This window comes from Doryrhamphus excisus, linkage group LG4, assembly GCF_037039965.1.
Source record: "Doryrhamphus excisus strain RoL-2023G ecotype Guam linkage group LG4, RoL_Dexc_Guam_v1.1, whole genome shotgun sequence".
Lineage (NCBI taxonomy): Eukaryota > Metazoa > Chordata > Actinopteri > Syngnathiformes > Syngnathidae > Doryrhamphus > Doryrhamphus excisus.
Genome location: NC_136360.1, coordinates 20,359,016 through 20,377,093, shown reverse-complemented (window position 1 = coordinate 20,377,093; position 18,078 = coordinate 20,359,016). Strand labels below are relative to the sequence as shown.

At 41.2% G+C, this 18,078-nt stretch overlaps 1 protein-coding gene and 1 long non-coding RNA gene across 3 annotated transcripts in view; both read right to left on the bottom strand.

Moving 5' to 3' along the window:
• Positions 1-17,913, bottom strand: part of timm44 (translocase of inner mitochondrial membrane 44 homolog (yeast)) — a 30,464-nt gene extending 12,551 nt beyond the window's left edge. For both annotated transcript variants that reach the window (XM_078790354.1, XM_058072968.2), the window contains exons 1-15: positions 17,845-17,913; positions 17,211-17,315; positions 16,878-17,081; positions 16,711-16,791; positions 16,486-16,635; positions 14,748-14,884; positions 14,574-14,659; positions 13,352-13,444; positions 12,094-12,218; positions 11,964-12,014; positions 11,092-11,181; positions 8,343-8,453; positions 4,496-5,526; positions 4,073-4,321; positions 3,941-3,990 (exon numbers count right to left, since the gene is read on the bottom strand). In XM_078790354.1, coding sequence (XP_078646480.1) covers positions 5,407-5,526; positions 8,343-8,453; positions 11,092-11,181; positions 11,964-12,014; positions 12,094-12,218; positions 13,352-13,444; positions 14,574-14,659; positions 14,748-14,884; positions 16,486-16,635; positions 16,711-16,791; positions 16,878-17,081; positions 17,211-17,315; positions 17,845-17,874 — 1,383 coding nt within the window. In that variant the 5' untranslated portion in view covers positions 17,875-17,913 and the 3' untranslated portion in view covers positions 3,941-3,990; positions 4,073-4,321; positions 4,496-5,406. The remainder of the gene's footprint in view (positions 1-3,940; positions 3,991-4,072; positions 4,322-4,495; positions 5,527-8,342; positions 8,454-11,091; positions 11,182-11,963; positions 12,015-12,093; positions 12,219-13,351; positions 13,445-14,573; positions 14,660-14,747; positions 14,885-16,485; positions 16,636-16,710; positions 16,792-16,877; positions 17,082-17,210; positions 17,316-17,844) is intronic.
• Positions 1-18,078, bottom strand: part of LOC144898373 (uncharacterized) — a 205,986-nt gene that overhangs the window by 152,489 nt on the left and 35,419 nt on the right. The gene's annotated exons all lie outside the window — the stretch shown is intronic.

Below are 18,078 nucleotides of genomic sequence, written 5' to 3'. Positions count from 1 at the left end.
CCGGCTTACAGCCTCGCCCATATAAGGACGTCCGCCCCTCTGTGACATCACAAAGGGGCAGTTTTACCACACCTTTCGAAACCCAGCATTTTGAGCCATCCCTAACTTCTTTCAGGGCTCACTTGCAAATGTGCAAACCTCATGATGTGAAACTTTGGCATGGTTTGACACCAGAATACAACATTCTAACTACATTTATAGGTCAGAAATGTGAAAAAAGCATCATAGGTCCCCTATAAATGTGAATTTTGCTCATCATTCCCAATTCTGAACACATATTTCTTTCCCTTTTCTGTGCATTGTAACATGAGAGAACAAGTTAATTTTGATCATGCGTACTGTAAATAAGACTTAGAAGGAAGCAGGCTTCTGCCCTGAAGTGCTTTGTAATCGTCATTGCATGATCCAGCACCCACCCCTCCCCCGAGAGTGTGTACCATGCTGGCACAAGACCCATTTGCTCTTTCAATCTCACAGCTTCAAAATATTTGACAGTAATCCCTCACTATATTGCAGCTTTTCAAAAATGTATTCATGAATGAATGATGACTGTTTTGTGGTCAAGTAAAGCATTGGAAATATGAATGTTGTCTACATTGGCCACTAAGGTTCACTAAGGTTCCCTAGGGGACACATTTACTGTGACACCACTCGAGCAAGAGTTTTATTTACATCTTCCCTGGCTTATTATCTTTTTTATTTTCTCTGATTATATCTAATATATCAGGTAATACATACACACCCAATACATGTAAATGTGACTATAGGGGTGTTATTTCATGCCTGGAGGGCTCTAATAATAAAACCGTATCTAAACAGGTTTTCTATGCCATAACTAGGGATGTCTGATAATTATCGGTACCTAGCCATAACTATGGAAATATTCCATTTATTACTATCGACTCCTATGTGGAAATTCACCTATCACGGTTGGGCCTGGAGCCAATTAACCACTATAAACGCGGGAATGAATAAATTGCTTTGTGATTAAATACAGCCTAGTATTAAAAAAATTATGCATATTTAGGCAAATTGTATGTTTTTTTTTGCCTAAATGAAGCATTTCCAGCATTCAAAACCAAATATGTAGTAATGATATGTAGGCCTGAAACTGTAAGAGAAAATTCTGACTTATTTTACATTATTATGGCTTCTATGTTGGGTAATGAAGGTTTGAATGTGATTATAGGGGTGTTATTTCATGTCTAGAGGGCTCTAATCATTTCAAAACATATTTAGAAGGTCGTAAACAGGTTCTCTATGATCTAACTACTTCCATGTATAAAAAAGAATCCAACTTGATGGAAATTTACTACAGTAAAGTCTCGTTATATCGATATTGTCGGGAGTCGGAAAAAATATCGATATAACCGGACTGTCGATATATCCGATCCTGCGCCGAACTGCATTAAAAGTGGGCAATAATGCACTCGACATTGTTCTATAGTATAGAACAATGTCGAGCAGCTTAAATCAATCTTTGCTTAAGGATTTCAATACCAAAAAAGAACACGGCGAACGGCTGCTTCCAGTCAACTTTATTTTTCACACTTCCACCACCAGAGCACAGCACACACACCGATTCCCGCACTTCCTGGTTCACAGGTCATGCTCAACCCGCCCCACATAGCTGGCCAAACACATGCCTGCAACAGAAGAACCAACTGCGTTCGTGGTTTCTCTCGTGTGTATAGAATCTATACACACGTGGTTCGTGGTTTCTCTCGTGTGTATAGAATCTATACACACGAGAGAAACCACGAACGCCAGCATGTACATATGAAAAACAGTGATTATTGTAAGCGATAAAACGATATCTGAATACAACACAATTAAATACATGTATTTGTACGCTTGTGTCTTCGTTGGAATAGGTGTGTATGCTATGTCAGTTGGTTCTTCTGTTGCAGGCATGTGTTTGGCCAGCTATGTGGGGCGGGTTGAGCATGACCTGTGAACCAGGAAGTGCGGGAATCGGTGTGTGTGCTGCGCTCTGGTGGTGGAAGTGTGAAAAATAAAGTTGACTGGAAGCAGCCGTTCGCCGTGTTCTTTTTTGGTATTGAAATCCTTAAGCAAAGATTGATTTAAGCTGCTTTTGTATCGATATAAGCAGACCAAATTGGCTGGCGGGAGATGAAAAGGGCATCGTAGTAACCGGATTATCATAATAACCGGGTATCGTACTAACGGAACTAATTATATCATAAAAGACTAGAAATTTGCCAGGAAATGAAAATAGTATCGTAATAAGCAGTAATTCGTTATAACCGATATTGATATAATGAGACTTTACTGTATTTTAATATTTGGGTCTGGAATCAATTAATCGTGAAAAGTGATATTTTATGTTTCATGTTTATTCTGGGTGTTTTAAAGTGCACACAGAGCATATTGTACGACATATACAGCTACTATAAGATCATCTTTTATCCAATGCGGCCCACCCCTGCTGTAGCACGAAAAGGCTACAGAATAAGTCTTCCAGTAAAATGGTAGAGCTTTTACACTCCAGAGTACTTTCTTGCATATGTCTTAGGGCGGCTTGATTGTATTTTTGTGCATCTTTGTTTTGGAGCTGTTGTCACTCAGCCTGACAGTCCGGCTTGCAGCTGCCAACTTGCATCCCAGGCCTCAGCGTGATGTCGGCACTCACCCGTCAAGTGGGAGAGTCAATGTGACACTTGTGCCCCACTTCTGTGGGATGTGACCCGACACCACCCCCGTGTGTGTGTGTGTCCATGAAGACACAAACGCACACATCCTTACCTGATTGTCAGCTACCTGCTTCCTACGGCCCCTCAGACTCTCACTTAAACAAAATCCAGCCCAGCTCAAAGCAATCAAATGTAGGTGGATACTTGTTAACTTTTGTGTTTTATCTGATATCTTATCCCTTTTGGAATACAATAGGCTCCAACATACCCCTGCCACCCAGATGAGAATAAGCGGTTGGATTTTAGAATACGTCACATGCCAATAATTACCAAGTTGTCTACCAAAAATGGCCCCCACGCCACACTTTGGACACACCTGAGATACAAAGACTCGAGTGCAGTGTTTTTGCACAAGGGGGCGCATTCTCTGCAAATGTGCTAAGGACGCACAGTCAGCTGGAGGCATCTGACACTGTGCTCGTTGCCACAGTGATTAACAAAATAAAGTAGAATTACCCTGCCAATCCCTCCTGGTGTAATAGTACAGCTGCTGCCTTCCCCCAGGCCCATTTTTTTTATTCTGTTGATTTATTATTTTGCACTAAAAATCATTTCTGGAACAAATCCCTGTCTATTCGTATCCCACCAAAGCATGCATGTAACTAAATGTGGGTTAAGTTATGGTTGATTTTTTTAAAAATACTGTTGTAGTTAGAACATAGAAAACTCGTTTACAATTTTTTAAGTAGTATTAGAAACATTTAGACATTAAATAACACCCCTATAGTCACCTGTACTCTCCTATTACCCAATAGAGTCAACATAAGAGAAAATAAGTCCAATTCTTGTTTTTTTGACTTCCTGTGGTGGCTATTGTCTCATTAGTATAACATTACTGACACCTAGTGACCAGTATAGAACACTTGACCTTGTGCCTTCTGGATGCCTTATATTTGTATTTAACTAACTTTGCAATTTGTTAGGCTTGAAAATGCTCCATTCAGGCAGAAAATACATACAATTTGCTTAAATATGCATATAACAAAACATCACCGATTTATTAATGAATACATTTTTGAGAAGCTGTAATAGTGTGAAACCGTTAAATTCAAAGAACAAAGTGGCGAGGGATTATAAAAATAGCTTTCAATGGCTCAATTAGGTCCAAGATGTGATTTTTTTTCATGGTGTACAAAATTGCTGGCAGCAGCCATCATCTTGTAGTGCGGTGTATTAAATATTACAGTAATGGAAAATAGATAGTAATACATCTCTACAAGGTTTACCTTTTTTAGTAGCTTGCATTGGCGAGATGGGCCGTGTTTCCATTTCCAATCTACGGAGAGCATGGAAAAGGGCGGTTCCAGTCATTAAAAGCTAAATAATGGCCAGGAAGTTGTAAATGGATGTAGGCCTACCTGCATACTAACATGTGCAGGGCAGAGTGATGCCACACCATAAGAATACCTGGTACACACACACACTCTTTTTCTGGTTCAGTGCATCTTCAATCAGATCCAGCGCCTGTGAATACTGGGGGGAGGGGGACTTGTGGGGGTGCATTCAGAGCGATGAGCGCACGGCTGGAGAGATGCAACCTCAGCACCGCCCAGCAGCAGGAAGGATCCATCATGAGGGGACAGTCCTGGAGCACAGGAGCTGCTGGTCTGCACACACACACACACACACCCCAAAAATCACACTCAAGGCTTCTGTAATCGATCCTGCCGATGGAAGCGGTGCGTTCCAAATGCATGCAAGGTTGGGTGGTGCTGTGGAAGCTACCATCCCTCAGGTAGCTGCCACAAACCATGAGCTATTGCGGGGTGATCCGTGTGTACCTGAACTCATCGGAGACCCACGGCCAGAATGAAGAGCAGAGCTTCTCCACTGGGACTCAGGCCTCATCTTTGCTTTAATTCACTCTTCCATGAATACAAACACACACAGACAGAGGCCATCTTTGAAGCTGTGGAGGACTGACAGATAAGAATAAAAAAATCATTTTCAAGGTAATGCAGCCTTTAAACCCGCGCTATGTGACTTTATACATATGCAGCATTTCGGGGGTGTACGGCTTGCTAATATAGTACATCTAACAGCTAAGCACCATTAGGCCTCCAGCACCTTTTGGGTTGGGTTGTGCAGCACACATAATGCATAATGCCGGCATCTATCCTGTAAGAGCCAAATTGTTACAGCACAAATATGGATGCAAATGAGTGGTGGAGTTCTACTTCACACTGCAGTTCAGCATTCAAGTAGAAATATTACAATACTGATTGAGTGTAAAAATAACTGCAGAAATTAGTAGAGCCCAAAAAGTGGACTTTTAATTAAAAAATGCTGGTATTTGATTCTTATCAACAGGACATTTATTAGCAAAAAACGCCAACTAGGGTTGGGAGACAGGGATTATCTTTCATTTTCATCATAAATATAGACTCTGAGAGGTTAACAATTACGGTGGATGATAATTATACAAACATGGGATTGATTGTGCCGTAGAATGATGCAGTCAAGGACTTCATTCTTCCCTTAAATTGGGGAGAAGCGCCCTGCACATTAGGTGGATGCCAGGTTGGTACTCTACCGCCCCCTTGTGAGCGAGAGCAGCACTACTCCAACTTGTGAACTTGTCCATGAGGCGCATCCATATGACTTCCTTACGACCCCCCCCCCCCCGCTACGCCTTTTCTGCCCATCTGAGCTTCCAGAATGTCTTCTCCCTGAGCGAGCGTTCGTGCATATCTCAAAGGATCTGTTCGCTGCTTGAGGCGGAGATGTCGAGTAGTCTCCAGGCGGCGTTGGGGTTGAGCTCCTCTTGGTCTCGACAGAGCGCCCACACGTACATCATCCTCAGAACTTTTTCCTAGCGGGGTGGGGGTGGGAGTGGGGAAAGGAGAGCATGACGATGGCGTCAAAGCGTCATTGTCCCATCACAATAGACAAGGACAATGCAGTGAGACTTCAGCGACCTTATTTAGTTGTCTGTCGTGGTTATATTAGCCTTATCCATGCTGTCCAGGATCATAAATCTCCCTATTGTGAGACGGTTTATACGTGATGAATTGTGAGACGTAGAATCTGTTGTTTTTCCTCCCTTGACCTCCATAACACTCCCACTTGTCCCTGAGGCACCAGAATAGACAATTAGGCTGATTTACAGCCCACGAAGTTGTTGTTGAGGGCTGTGAATACAAATAAAAGGCCAAACGTGCCACTATTGTGTCATGGTCTGCTGGCTGATTAGCAGTTAGCGGGGGGGGCTGACTTACCATCAGGTAAACACAGGCAATTGTCCCGAGTCCCCTAATGCCTCATAAAAAACGTCCACTCAAAGTCCATATTGCTGTTTAGTCTTAATCCATAGTCCTAATTCATCATGAGCACTTAAACTGCTACACTTCCCTTCTCTATTCTATGTTACTGTACAGACAGGAGCAAGCGAACTCCTGAAATCCTGACAGTAGCAGTGGATCAGGATGCAGCAGTTTCAGGGGTGAAGCTGAGAATGACAGTTTCCATCCCAAAGATGTGAGTGTTATAACGCTAAACTATTTGAAATGTTGCTTGGTGTTCTTATCAATGACAATACAAGGGTTGGGTTAGAATAGTCCCCCAGGAAGTGTACTTTTTGGGGGGATTTGCCCCACCATCCACAATCCTAAGAGATTACTCCTTACTGGAACCCTTACGTAATGGAATCCAGCTCGCTATTAAAACGTACCCAAAAAAAGTATTTGGTCAATAGCTCATCTTCCTTCCTAGGTCTATTGATTTTACTTATTTATATTACTTATAGCAACACAGAAATGAACGCTACACCTGGTGTTAACTTTTCCAAACTCAAAAATAATAACACACTTCAAAAGAATAATAATAGCAATGTCATTGTAGCTTGGTTTAAGAGCCCGCCGTGATGTAGTGGTAAGCGTTCTGGACTTTGGGTTCGAATCTCCACTAGAAAGCATCATCTGTATTCGTCAGGAAGGGCATCCGGAATATAAGGGGCTCAAGTCAAAAATAAAAAAAGATCCGCTGTGGTGACTCCGTAATCAGGAAAAAGCCGAAAGAAAGAAACAAAGCTGGAGCTTGGTTAATATGCAGGTCACTTCATATGCACATGGAGAGTTGTTGGCCTTCTGGAGTTTTTTCCAGAAGGCTTTATAGGTGAAATAAGTGTTTACCATTAAATGCATTCTTAGCTTCCCCTTTTTACCTGTTTTTATATATTTAGAAAGCACAGGAAAGAGAAAGAGGTGTGTATACTTTTCCTTTCCTCCCGCCTACCTTCTCATTCTATTCCATGTTACGACATGTGATTGATTCCGGAAGACGGCAGCGAAACTAACTGCATTTCTCAGTGTGTATTGATGCGTAGGTAGCACGCAACTAGTTCTTTATCTTGCTGTACAATCATACCAACTTATGTTTGGCACTGACTGTATATGAAGAGCTTGCAACCAAAAGGCGCTAAATCCAATTTTCACTAAGTTGCATGTTTTTCATGAGTTTAATAGACCTCTGTCATGTGTATCCAAATCACATATTTTGGTCTTGAAATCATTTTAAAAAATATGAAAAAAAGTGATATGAAATTTATGCTTTCAACCAAAAGGCGCTATTTCCATTTCAGATTTCAACCAAAAGGCGCTAAATCCCTTTCTTTATTCTTTATTCTGATTGGCCCAAGTTTCCCATCTATTGATAATCTGACCAATCAGAAAGAAGAATACAATTGGCACTGCACATACAGAAAGCCAGTATCAGTGCGCATCCTGTTTTGTTTGTGTACATTAAGTACACGTATGATAGTTACAGTATGTTATGCAATTCAGGAGAACACAAATTGTGTTTTTACAGTATTCTGTAACATGGAAGTTTTTTTTACGCCATAAAAGGCATGTCTCTACCTTGACACCTCCAACTTTCATGAGAAACATTATTTTACTTGTACTAAAAAACATACAATGTAAAGAGTTTGGAATGAGATGATTTTTGTCACTGTCACCTTCATGGTGCAGTCAAATATGAGCACTGCTTTCAATAACATTTTTATTATTGTCTGCAAATTGTTATTTTTCATGTGGGTATGATTGGGTATGTTGAGTTGTGTTAAAGCTGATCATCATGGAATGTGGATGATGTTAATGTGTGCTATAATATCTTAACAACATTTTATCAGTAACAGTGTACTAGTGGTAGGTTATAACATTTTGTTTCTGTAATGTGTGAAGGTGAACGAGTGCCTGTGTGTGTGTGTGGGGGGGGGGTATTGTATGTTGAGAATGGCTTCTGTGTTGTAATTATTTTATTAGCATAGCACATTAAAGCACCTTACATTCTTTTACAACAATGCCATTGAAGAAGTTAAAGGTGACTTCAAATTTATTTCAGCCAAAAGGCGCTAAATCCGAAAAAAAAAATTATTAAAAAAATTATATAAAATACATGGTGTGTGCAGGATTTTTATAGCATGCATTTTTATGACGTATATTGATAGCTCTTTCATTTGCAATATAGACTTGATGACCAAATAGATTGATATGTGCGTAATTAAAAATCATTAATTTTCTTGAAATCAGTCAAAATGGATTTAGCGCCTTTTGGTTGCAAGCTCTTCATATATTTCTTTCCACTGTGAAATAAAATCTGTGTGTGTGTGTGTGTGTGTGTAAAACTTACAGGGTCACCCTCCACCACCTCTCCTTTGGTGTTTCGTATAACCATCACCAGCTGAGCTTGGAAAGTGATGATCAGCACTGGACCCTGGTCCATCATCTTTCCCATGGCCAACTGGAGAGGAGGGAACGAGAACAACAATATTTACCAGCAATGCTGCATCTGAATATATTTGGACGCACGTTATGGTGATTGGGAACTATACTAATATACTAAAATACTAAATAGTGTAGAACCACTTTACAGTCCAACCTAAGCGTCAGTGATTGAGGAGTTAAACAACTGCTTGCTGGTGTCCAAGCAGAAGCTGAGATCTGTAGATACATCCTTAATTTCCCCACCGAGGGACCAATAAAGGTAATTTAATCTAATCTAAACTAATCTAATCTAATCTGAAGAAGAAATGGTCACACTAAAAAGATGATAATAATAGATTGTCCTTGAACCTAAGTAAAACTAAAATCATGAAGGAAAACACATTTCCGGGGATCACAATAGATGAAAATATGAGCGGGAAGCCTCATATTACAAATATACAACATAAGGTGGCCAGAAATATTTCAGTATTGAACAAAGCAAAATTTGTTCTCAACCAGAAATCACTCCACACTCTTTATTGCTCTCTGGTTCTACCATATCTTACTTATTGTGTGGAAATATGGGCTAATAACTATAAAAGCAATCTTCACTCGCTAAATGTACCAAAAAAGGTCAGTAAGGATAATTCATAATGCCGCCTACAGAGAACATACTAACTACTTATTTCTAAAATCACAAATACTTGAACTTGCTGATATAGTTCATCTTCAAACAGCTAAAATAATGCATAAGGCTAAAAATAAGCAATTAGCTAAAAATGTAATCCAATACAAGAGAGGAGAAATATGATCTCAGGGAAGAAGTACATTTGAAACACTTCTATGCTAGGACTATGTTAAAAAGCCATAGCATTTCAGTATGTGGAATCAAACTATGGAATGGATTGAGTAAGGAAATCAAACAATGCACAACGATGAGTCAATTCAAGAAACAATACAAGCAGTTGATGTTTGCTAAATACAAGGATGAAGAGTCTTGAACCAGTCATGATGTGCTATATATATCACTATATTGACACTTACTATGGTACCCATTATGGCATTGGATGCTCATATCACCGAGTACTTCGGTACGAGGTGCATTATTAAAAAAAACACCTTAAACTGTATTATGGAAAGCAGGAAGTGAACAAATGTAACAGTTACTGATTGTAAAAGTACCAGTTGGAGGGGTAGGATTTAATAAGCTTTGCTTCTTCCTACTCCTTTTGGACATGTGGAACTGGGAACTGTTTATGTGATGCATTCAATTGTAATCTGATGCATGTTCAAATGAAATAAAACCATTACCATTACCAGTCTAATCTAATCTAATCACAGAGCGCTTCTATTGACGCTCACTGCATTTGGCTATGCGTCAGCTTTAAAGTACTGTATTTTCTGGGCTATAAGTCGCTCCGGACTATAAGTCGCACAAGGCCAAAAGTGCATAATTAGGTAGAAAAAAACATACATGCACTACCGCTCAAAAGTTTGGGATCACTGTTGATACTGACACTGGTGTTTGACGGGTACTATTTAGTGCAGCTGACCTCACGACCTCTGAGGCGTCTTTGTCTTATACTCTAATAATAATAATAATATCTATTAGCCTTATAAAATGATTAATTTGGATTAGCAGCCATACCAGGAGATTGATGCAGAGGGCTGACAGTTGCTGATAGTAGGCCTCTATGCAAAAATGTACATCCTTCTTTGAAAATCATCTGATTCAATTGTTTGCGAAATGGATAAAAATGTTGCAAAATGGATAAAAATGTTTGTGAAATGCCTGATAATTTGTTTTTCTTCTTTTGAGCGGTATTTTTGCGGGTAATTTATTTTCCAAACTACTTGACCAAAACAGACATTACGTCATCTTGGAAGGCAAGTTCTAACAATAAAAGAATAGAGAACAGGCTGAATAGGTGTAAGATATGCTAACACAATGGTTATTCAGCTACATGAAAAATAAACATGAACAGAAACGGTGTCCAGTGTTTATGTAACATAAACAGTTTTTTCATTTCTAAGTTGCTCTGGAGTATAAGTCGCAGGAACAGCCAACCGATGGAAAAAAACGTGTGACTTATAGTCCGGAAAATACGGTACCTGCGATCCCCAATTCATAACACAATTCATACATAGAATGACATTGTCGCTATATTATATATTCTAATGTTTCTTGTGTGCATTTATTCGGGGATCGAACACAAGCAAACAATTAAAGCCTGCACGTCTGAACGCTGAAGACCATTCACACCAAAATCCGAGCATGATTATCTTTGAGAAATACATTTATACGGCTCCTATAAACTCAACAATAAGTTCAGCTAAATAGTGAAAAGCATCAGGCCAAACGGGATCTCGCGGGGATGGATGTGCTTGGCTCTCTTTCCGATATCGGCATTCGGAGCAATTACCTTCCAGAATGAATGATGTCGCCAGCGGTGTTGACCATCTGTCAGAGATTTGGGGGAAGCCACCGAGGATGGCTGCTCGGAGCAAAAGCAGCAAGCTGCTGTTTCTTTTCTACTTTTCCACACATTTTGGCAGGATCTTATCGCTGTGACTAATTAACTGGCCCGTGTAGAGATCCGATGGGAGCAGTTGTGTTCTAAACACCCTCAGGCTCCGTGCCAATATGCTAACTACTTCAGAGCACAGTAACTTACATCGATGCTATCGACATCCAGGACCTTGGAGTGGAACTGGAGTCCCATGGCCTTGGCTTGCTGGATGGGGTGTGCCAGCTGACTGTATGTCTACACAGGGAGAAAAATAACACAGGAAAAACATGTTTACTGAACCTGTCATGACCATATGTACACCAAGAGTCACTTAAAAACATTTCTACCGCAGGTGTCAAACATGAGGCCTGAGGGCCCAAAGCAGGGAAATAATGCAGAGAAGGATTCCTTATTCCTTTCTAATATTTTCGTACTTATCGCATATAAACCCTGTTTAGGATCTTCTAAATACGTTTTTAACATCACGAGAGACCTCTCGACATAATATAACACACCTATAGTCACATTCTTTCTACCGTATACAATAGATATAATCAGATAAAATAAGCTATTTAAGACCTAAATACAACTTGTAGTTGCATGTGTTGCAATAAATATATTCCGGACCTGTGGACAGGAAGTGGCGTTAAGAGAGTTGAATTTCAGCTTAATTACAGCCACAACAGAGGCTGGTGTTATATTATTATTGTGTCTGTTGTGAGCTCATTTAAACCTGCGATAAAAGCCATCAAGTCTGGTGTTTGTGTCGCTGAACAAACACTGACACCTAGTGACCAATGTAGAATACTACATGCACAATTTGAATGCCACTTCTTAATTGCCTGGCTTTTACTTCTTTACTTTTGTCATTTTTATGGCTGACATGGTTAATTTAAGCAGAAAATATATGAGATTGGTTTCAATATGCATATTTTTCATGAATAATTGGGTTCAAGCATGAAAGAGTGTGATTTATGAATGAATGTGTTCGAAAGCCGTGATAGAGTTGATGTGATCTGACGTGACAAAGGTCATACCGCTTCGTAACACCAGTCCTTGAGCACCTCCAGCTCCCCTCGGATCATTGCCTGCATGGAGAAATAACATTCCGGCAGTCAAAGACTGCTTGGAAAAAAAAAATTTACTTTTCCATGCCTATAAGTATACCTCTAAAATATTGGGGATGATGTCATGTTCACACTGCTTGAGGAAAGAGTCCTTGTCAAAGGACGGGTCCACCTTCAAAATCTCTGTCAGTACCTCGGACATCTCGGTCTTGGAGAAAAGCCCACCTGTACGGGTGCGGACATCAAGCGTTGAGCGGCACATGAAGACAGACTGGCTGAAGGGGCTGCTGGAATGAATAATTCACGGACATGCTGTGCACCTACTGGTGTTTATGTGCATCCAGATGACCTACTAAGGACTTCATTTTTTCTCAAACGGGATAAATCTGCCAGTACATTCATTATTTGTGGCAGCACCTCAATGATAAACACATTATAAGGGGACTGTGAATGCAGCTTGTTTGTGGAGTCATCGTACGGCTGCTTCTTAACACACTTCATATGTGCCTGGTCTGCCAGAGAATAAGGAGGACTTTTTTTTTAATTGGTTTACAGACGTATCTTGACGAATTCGAAACGACATATTTAGACGGAGAATGGGATCATGAAACAGCACAGTGGGACAGAAGCATAGCATTAGCATAGACAGGAACTAACACCTTTACAGTCCTGCTAACCAATGTAGAGTAGAAAATAAGCGAGTAAAATATTTGTCAGACAGGAAGCGATGTCAGGGGTTCAGGGTTCAATTTTAGGCCGTGTTGCTATGATGATGATTAAAATTGTGCTGATTATGAGCTCATTTAAACCAGAAAAAAAAGCCTGTTATTACGGCAATCGAGTCTGGTGCTTGTCTCGCCAAACAACTACTGACACCTAGTGACCAATGTGGAATACTACATCCACAAGTGCAAATCTGAATGGTGATTTTTTTCTCATATGTTCTCATTTCTCATTATTGCTATGTTTGAGTAATGAGTAGTGTGTACGATTCGTGCCCATATTGGTATCGGCTGATATTCAAGGCAGCGATATCGGTATCGTATCAGAAGCGGCAAATCTAAAACCTGTGATCTTGTCGGATACTAGCATGACAGCAAATTTCCTGCTCATGGGGATAATTATTATTATTATAATTATGAGAAGATGAGAGCCTCCCTCGCCACAAATAGACTGCAGTCATGGGAGAAACGCTGGATACAGTATGTGACAATAATGACAAGTGTCAATCAAAAGTTGTGATGACGCATAAAAACTTCAAGGTTAAGCCCGGCTGACACGGCACTTCTATTGTGCTTTTACTCTTCAGCCGGAATCGGCCTCTCGGCGTGACGAATGCAGACCATAAGATGGCTCACCGATGAGGTCGGTCATTTTGTCGGTGACGGCCCGCGATGCTCTGATGAAAGCGTTGTCACTCTCATCATACTTCATCTTCATTTCAAAGAACCCTGGAGCGGGAGTGAAGTGGGAAAGTCGATGAGTGAAAACGTACGATGAAGGCTAAACATGAAAATGCATTTCATCATCAGCTAGTGGTCTCGCTCCACAGCCGCAACATTAGGTACACCTGCATCAGTGTGTTTAATAACAGTGTAGCACCCTACTGGGAGATGTTCATGTTTTGTGTGACTCTCTCTGCATGGTAGGAGCAAAATATCGCAAACATGAATTTGCACGATATAGGATTCAACGTGGGTGGCAAGGTGGATGAGTGGTTAGCACAGTTAGAGATTGACCAGGTTCCAATCTCTTCTTGGGCATCTCTGTGTGGAGTTTGCATGTTCTCTCCCACATTCCAAAAACATGCATGTTAGGTGTATGTTTGTCCTTAGGTATGAAAGTCAGCTGGGATAGGCTCCAGCATACCCCAGCCACCCTAAATGAGCATAAGCGGCATAGGAAATGGATGGATAGGATTCAATGTTAATAAATTGAATCTTTTCATAGTTACAGCACAAAAAAACTAAATATGGATTTTAATTATTAGAGTCTGTAGACATTAAATAGCACCCCTATAGTCACCTTTAAGCCCCCGTCGCACTAAGCATGAATCAAGCCAAATTTGGACCTCTTTAGGAGAAGGACTTGCACGTTGGCGGAAGGTGGTGACCAGGTTTTTTCCTCCGCAATTTGCTGTCGCGATGCATGTCATTTATTTATTGAAGTGTGAAAAATAGTTTGCGTTGTCTGTTTCTGCATAAATTATATACTTGGCACACGATTGCTGACGAAAATGGTGCACATTAGCACAAAGTGACCATGCTCCCGCACAACTTATTTACATCTCGTGCTGGATAACGGTACATGTGACGCCCATTGTTACCACAAATAGGTATGCATTGTCGCCATTTTCTCGCGGCTGCAGATGGAGAATGTGCAAAGAGCAGGAGGGAGGCACGCAAACATTGCATACTATCGCAGGTAGAAAATGTGTGCAAGTGCAAACAAGGCTTATGATTGGCTCCTTATGATGTAAACAAGTGATGCTGCCTTTCAGTACCTCTTTTCAACATCAGGCTATGCAGGTGTTCCTAATGTTGTGGTAATTTCAAAAAGAGGAGTTCAGTGCGCTCTTACTGTTGAAGACCACATTGTTGTCTTTAAATTCCTTCCACTGCTGGTACCATCTGGAGTCCCTGTGGAGCACCACGCCCGTGGCTTCCCTGAAGAACACACACACACGCGTTATAATTGGATTTCATTGGATACTTTAGTCCCGAGAGGAAAACACGGGAGTGACCGCGGACGTACTCATTGGCTTCAAAGACTTTGTTGTCACCCGATGACCCCTTGGAGGAGAACTCACTCCTCTTCCTGAGTCGGGCAGGAGGTCGGTAGGGGCCGGTGTGGCCCAGGTCACCGATCTCTTTCTTTACACTCTCCATACCCTGAAAACAAGTCAAGGCAAAGTAAGGTGCAGGAATAGGACGGTTCATCTCATTTTAAAAGAGGCCTTTTTTATTTATTGTTCTGCACCACGAGGGCAGGGGTTCCTAAACTTGACCAACTCAGGGCTCACTTGAAAATCTAAAAAATGTCCGCAGCCCACCTTTGTCCGATTAGCAGCACAAAGACGAAATGCCGCGTTCTCAGAGCACTTCACTTATTACTATTATTATTATTATTATAAAGATTCAGGATTGAAATGAAAGCAGGGGGATAAAGGAAACCCAAACTTTTAATCTGTGGTGTACACACAAGATATTTAAATATTATAATTAATTAATACTTTTCATAACTGCATTCAAGACTGGCATGATGACCAGAGAGCTACACTCCAATCATAAACTCTATAAGGTTCCTAAAATATTGTGACAGGTCAATAACACTCAATACGTTATTACTTGGGCTTATAAATATTTTTTTAATCGTGCAATAAATATTTTACAATAAAAAATAATTGTAAAAATAATATTTGCAAAGGGCGGTCGAGTGGTTAGCACGCAGACCTCACAGCTAGGAGACCAGGGTCCAATTCCACCCTCGGCCATCTCTGTGTGGAGTTTGCATGTTCTCCCCGTGCATGTGTGGGTTTTCTCCGGGTACTCCGGTTTCCTCCCACATTCCAAAAACATGCTAGGTTAATTGGCCACTCCAAATTGTCCATAGGTATGAATGTGAGTGTGAATGGTTGTTTGTCTATATGTGCCCTGTGATTGGCTGGCCACCAGTCCAGGGTGTACCCCGCCTCCCCCCGCGACCCTCGTGAGGATAAGTGGTAGAAAATGAATAAATGAATGAATGAATCATATTTTTAATGACCTCTCATGGCCCACCTTGCTGTACCACCACAGCCCACCAGGGGGCCGCAGCCCACACTTTGGGAATCACTGTCCTAGGAGAACTCTAAGTCTCCCAGCATGTACACATGCTAAATCAGGGCGTCCCAAGAGCAGCTGAGGGGCTTTTGTTTTTGAGTTGCCCCAACTAACAAAATAATTTAACACAAAAACTTGTGAATATGATATAAATATAATGTAAATTCATTCATTCATTTTCTACCGCTTATAGCAGTCTCCATATTGTTCCCTTTTGGGTCAGTTTTCATTCCTCCACTTTTGAAATGTTAGAATTTGGGTTGCATAAAAGTAGTTCTGCAAATTTGGTACACCTGGACCTCCCACCTCTTTATAATGTTAATTATTATTATTATCTTGAGATAAATGTAACACGCAATAGCATTTTATAACCTGCAAGGCATGCTTGGTAACATGTTGGTGAAGTGTCCACGTGGGCTTCCCAGCACGCCCCAAGAGTGGTAAATTAGCATAAAATCGCCATGATTTGTGCATTTGTGTAACAAACGTTCATTTGCGCTTGTTAAAATGATGCTTTCTCTCCTCTCTTGCTAGGAGGGACAAACCATGTCATTTTCCCTCGAATAGAAATGTTTAGCAGTTTTGAAAATAGGTTTCTCTCAAGCCGCCACGCCTTCCTTGCCTGCTGTTGGTTAGCACAACAAAACAATGTGAGTGCATTGAATCCAAACCTGTGATATTGCTTTGAACGCGCCGGTTTTTCCCAGCATCTCGCTGCTCTTTGAGACGGTCTCTGCTGAGGTCTTTGCTGTTTTGGCCGCCTCTTCCATTCCCTCCTTGATCTTCTTCCCAATATCCGTACGACCGACCTCCTCCAAGCCCTGGTCACGCACAAGAACACACAAAGAATAAATCACCTTGGACCACTTCTTCATGATGTCCCCATATTTATTTACCTCCTTTACTGTGTCGGAGAGGTTTTCTAGCTTCTTCTTGAGGACCTCTGAGGTCTTCACAGTTTCAGATTCAATTGTTTTCTAGGAGAAAAAAAAACACAGGAAGCAGTAATGACTATGCTTTCCAAATGTGGAGGAACATGCAGTGTGTGCGGCCAAATACTAACATATTTCCTGCGAGCTTGCCTCAAAGCGTCCGACTCCTCCAGCTTTCTGGCCTCCTCACGGAATTTTTTGATGTTTTCTTTCATTTCCTTGTTTTTGCTGATCTCCTGCTTCAGGTTGTCCAGGAATTCGCCGAGGAAACCTTTTCTTCCACCGCCTCGCTCCGCTGACAAATATCTGACCTGAAGACGTGAAGACTGCAGCACCTTTCACACAAATACAGAAGAAGACATAGATTAGATTAGTGAAAATAGGCTTCACTGATGGTAGACATCGGCAACAGAGATGAGTAAGCGCTTCAAAAACATTGAGAACATCCGGTCTAAAGTTCCTACCTGGGAAGAACTTGTGAGATGGTTCCGTATTCTGAAGACATTTGCTCTGTTGTGCAGCAGCGAAAAAGAGGAAGGGAACGCCGCAGAGTATCTCCTAAGACAGATCTGGTGACGGACACATGTCAGCGACAGAAAGGTAAGCGTATGCATAACGTGTGATGTAAAATTGGAGTAACATGGTCAGAGTAGGGGAATCCAAACAGAGGGCAACATACTGTCAAAACTAAATATGCAGACAGGTATTGGCTGAAGCCAGTTTAATATAGGTCAATATATGCTATGTCAGTCTTAGCTTTACGTTATAGGTGACGTAGCACATTTTTACAATATGCCAATGGCAGCGGGCATCAAATGGCCCCCGGGCCGCGCTTTGGACACCCTAGCTGAGTGTAATCATCACATTATTTGAAGCGTTAAGCATTTCAATTTTGCCCTCACTTTTGTTAGTCATCGGGAAATGCAGCCAAATTGACATTCTTCAGTGCATAATGTTCGTACACCGGCTCGTCGTCTCATAAAATCTATAGATGGCCGAAAACAGTTCTAAACATTTTGCAATGTAAGTTCATCTAAGTTGCTAAAAACACCCTGCCTTAAGTGTTCATTTAAAGCAAAACCTGACCCAAGCACTCACCTGATAACACCGACACAAGGGGGACGCCATCTTGAATGTAGTGGCGATTGACCTTCTTCCGGTATCGACCTCCCCATGTCCTTCCAGGGGAGGGTCTTCATTTTTGATTGGTTAAGATCTTGCCGTGGGAGGTCTTGGGCGTTGATTGGATGACGCTTGGTGGGCGGGTTTTCAGTGGCCATTGAACGCATTCATTCAGAAATTTGTTACGGATGTTAAACGCAGCACTACCGT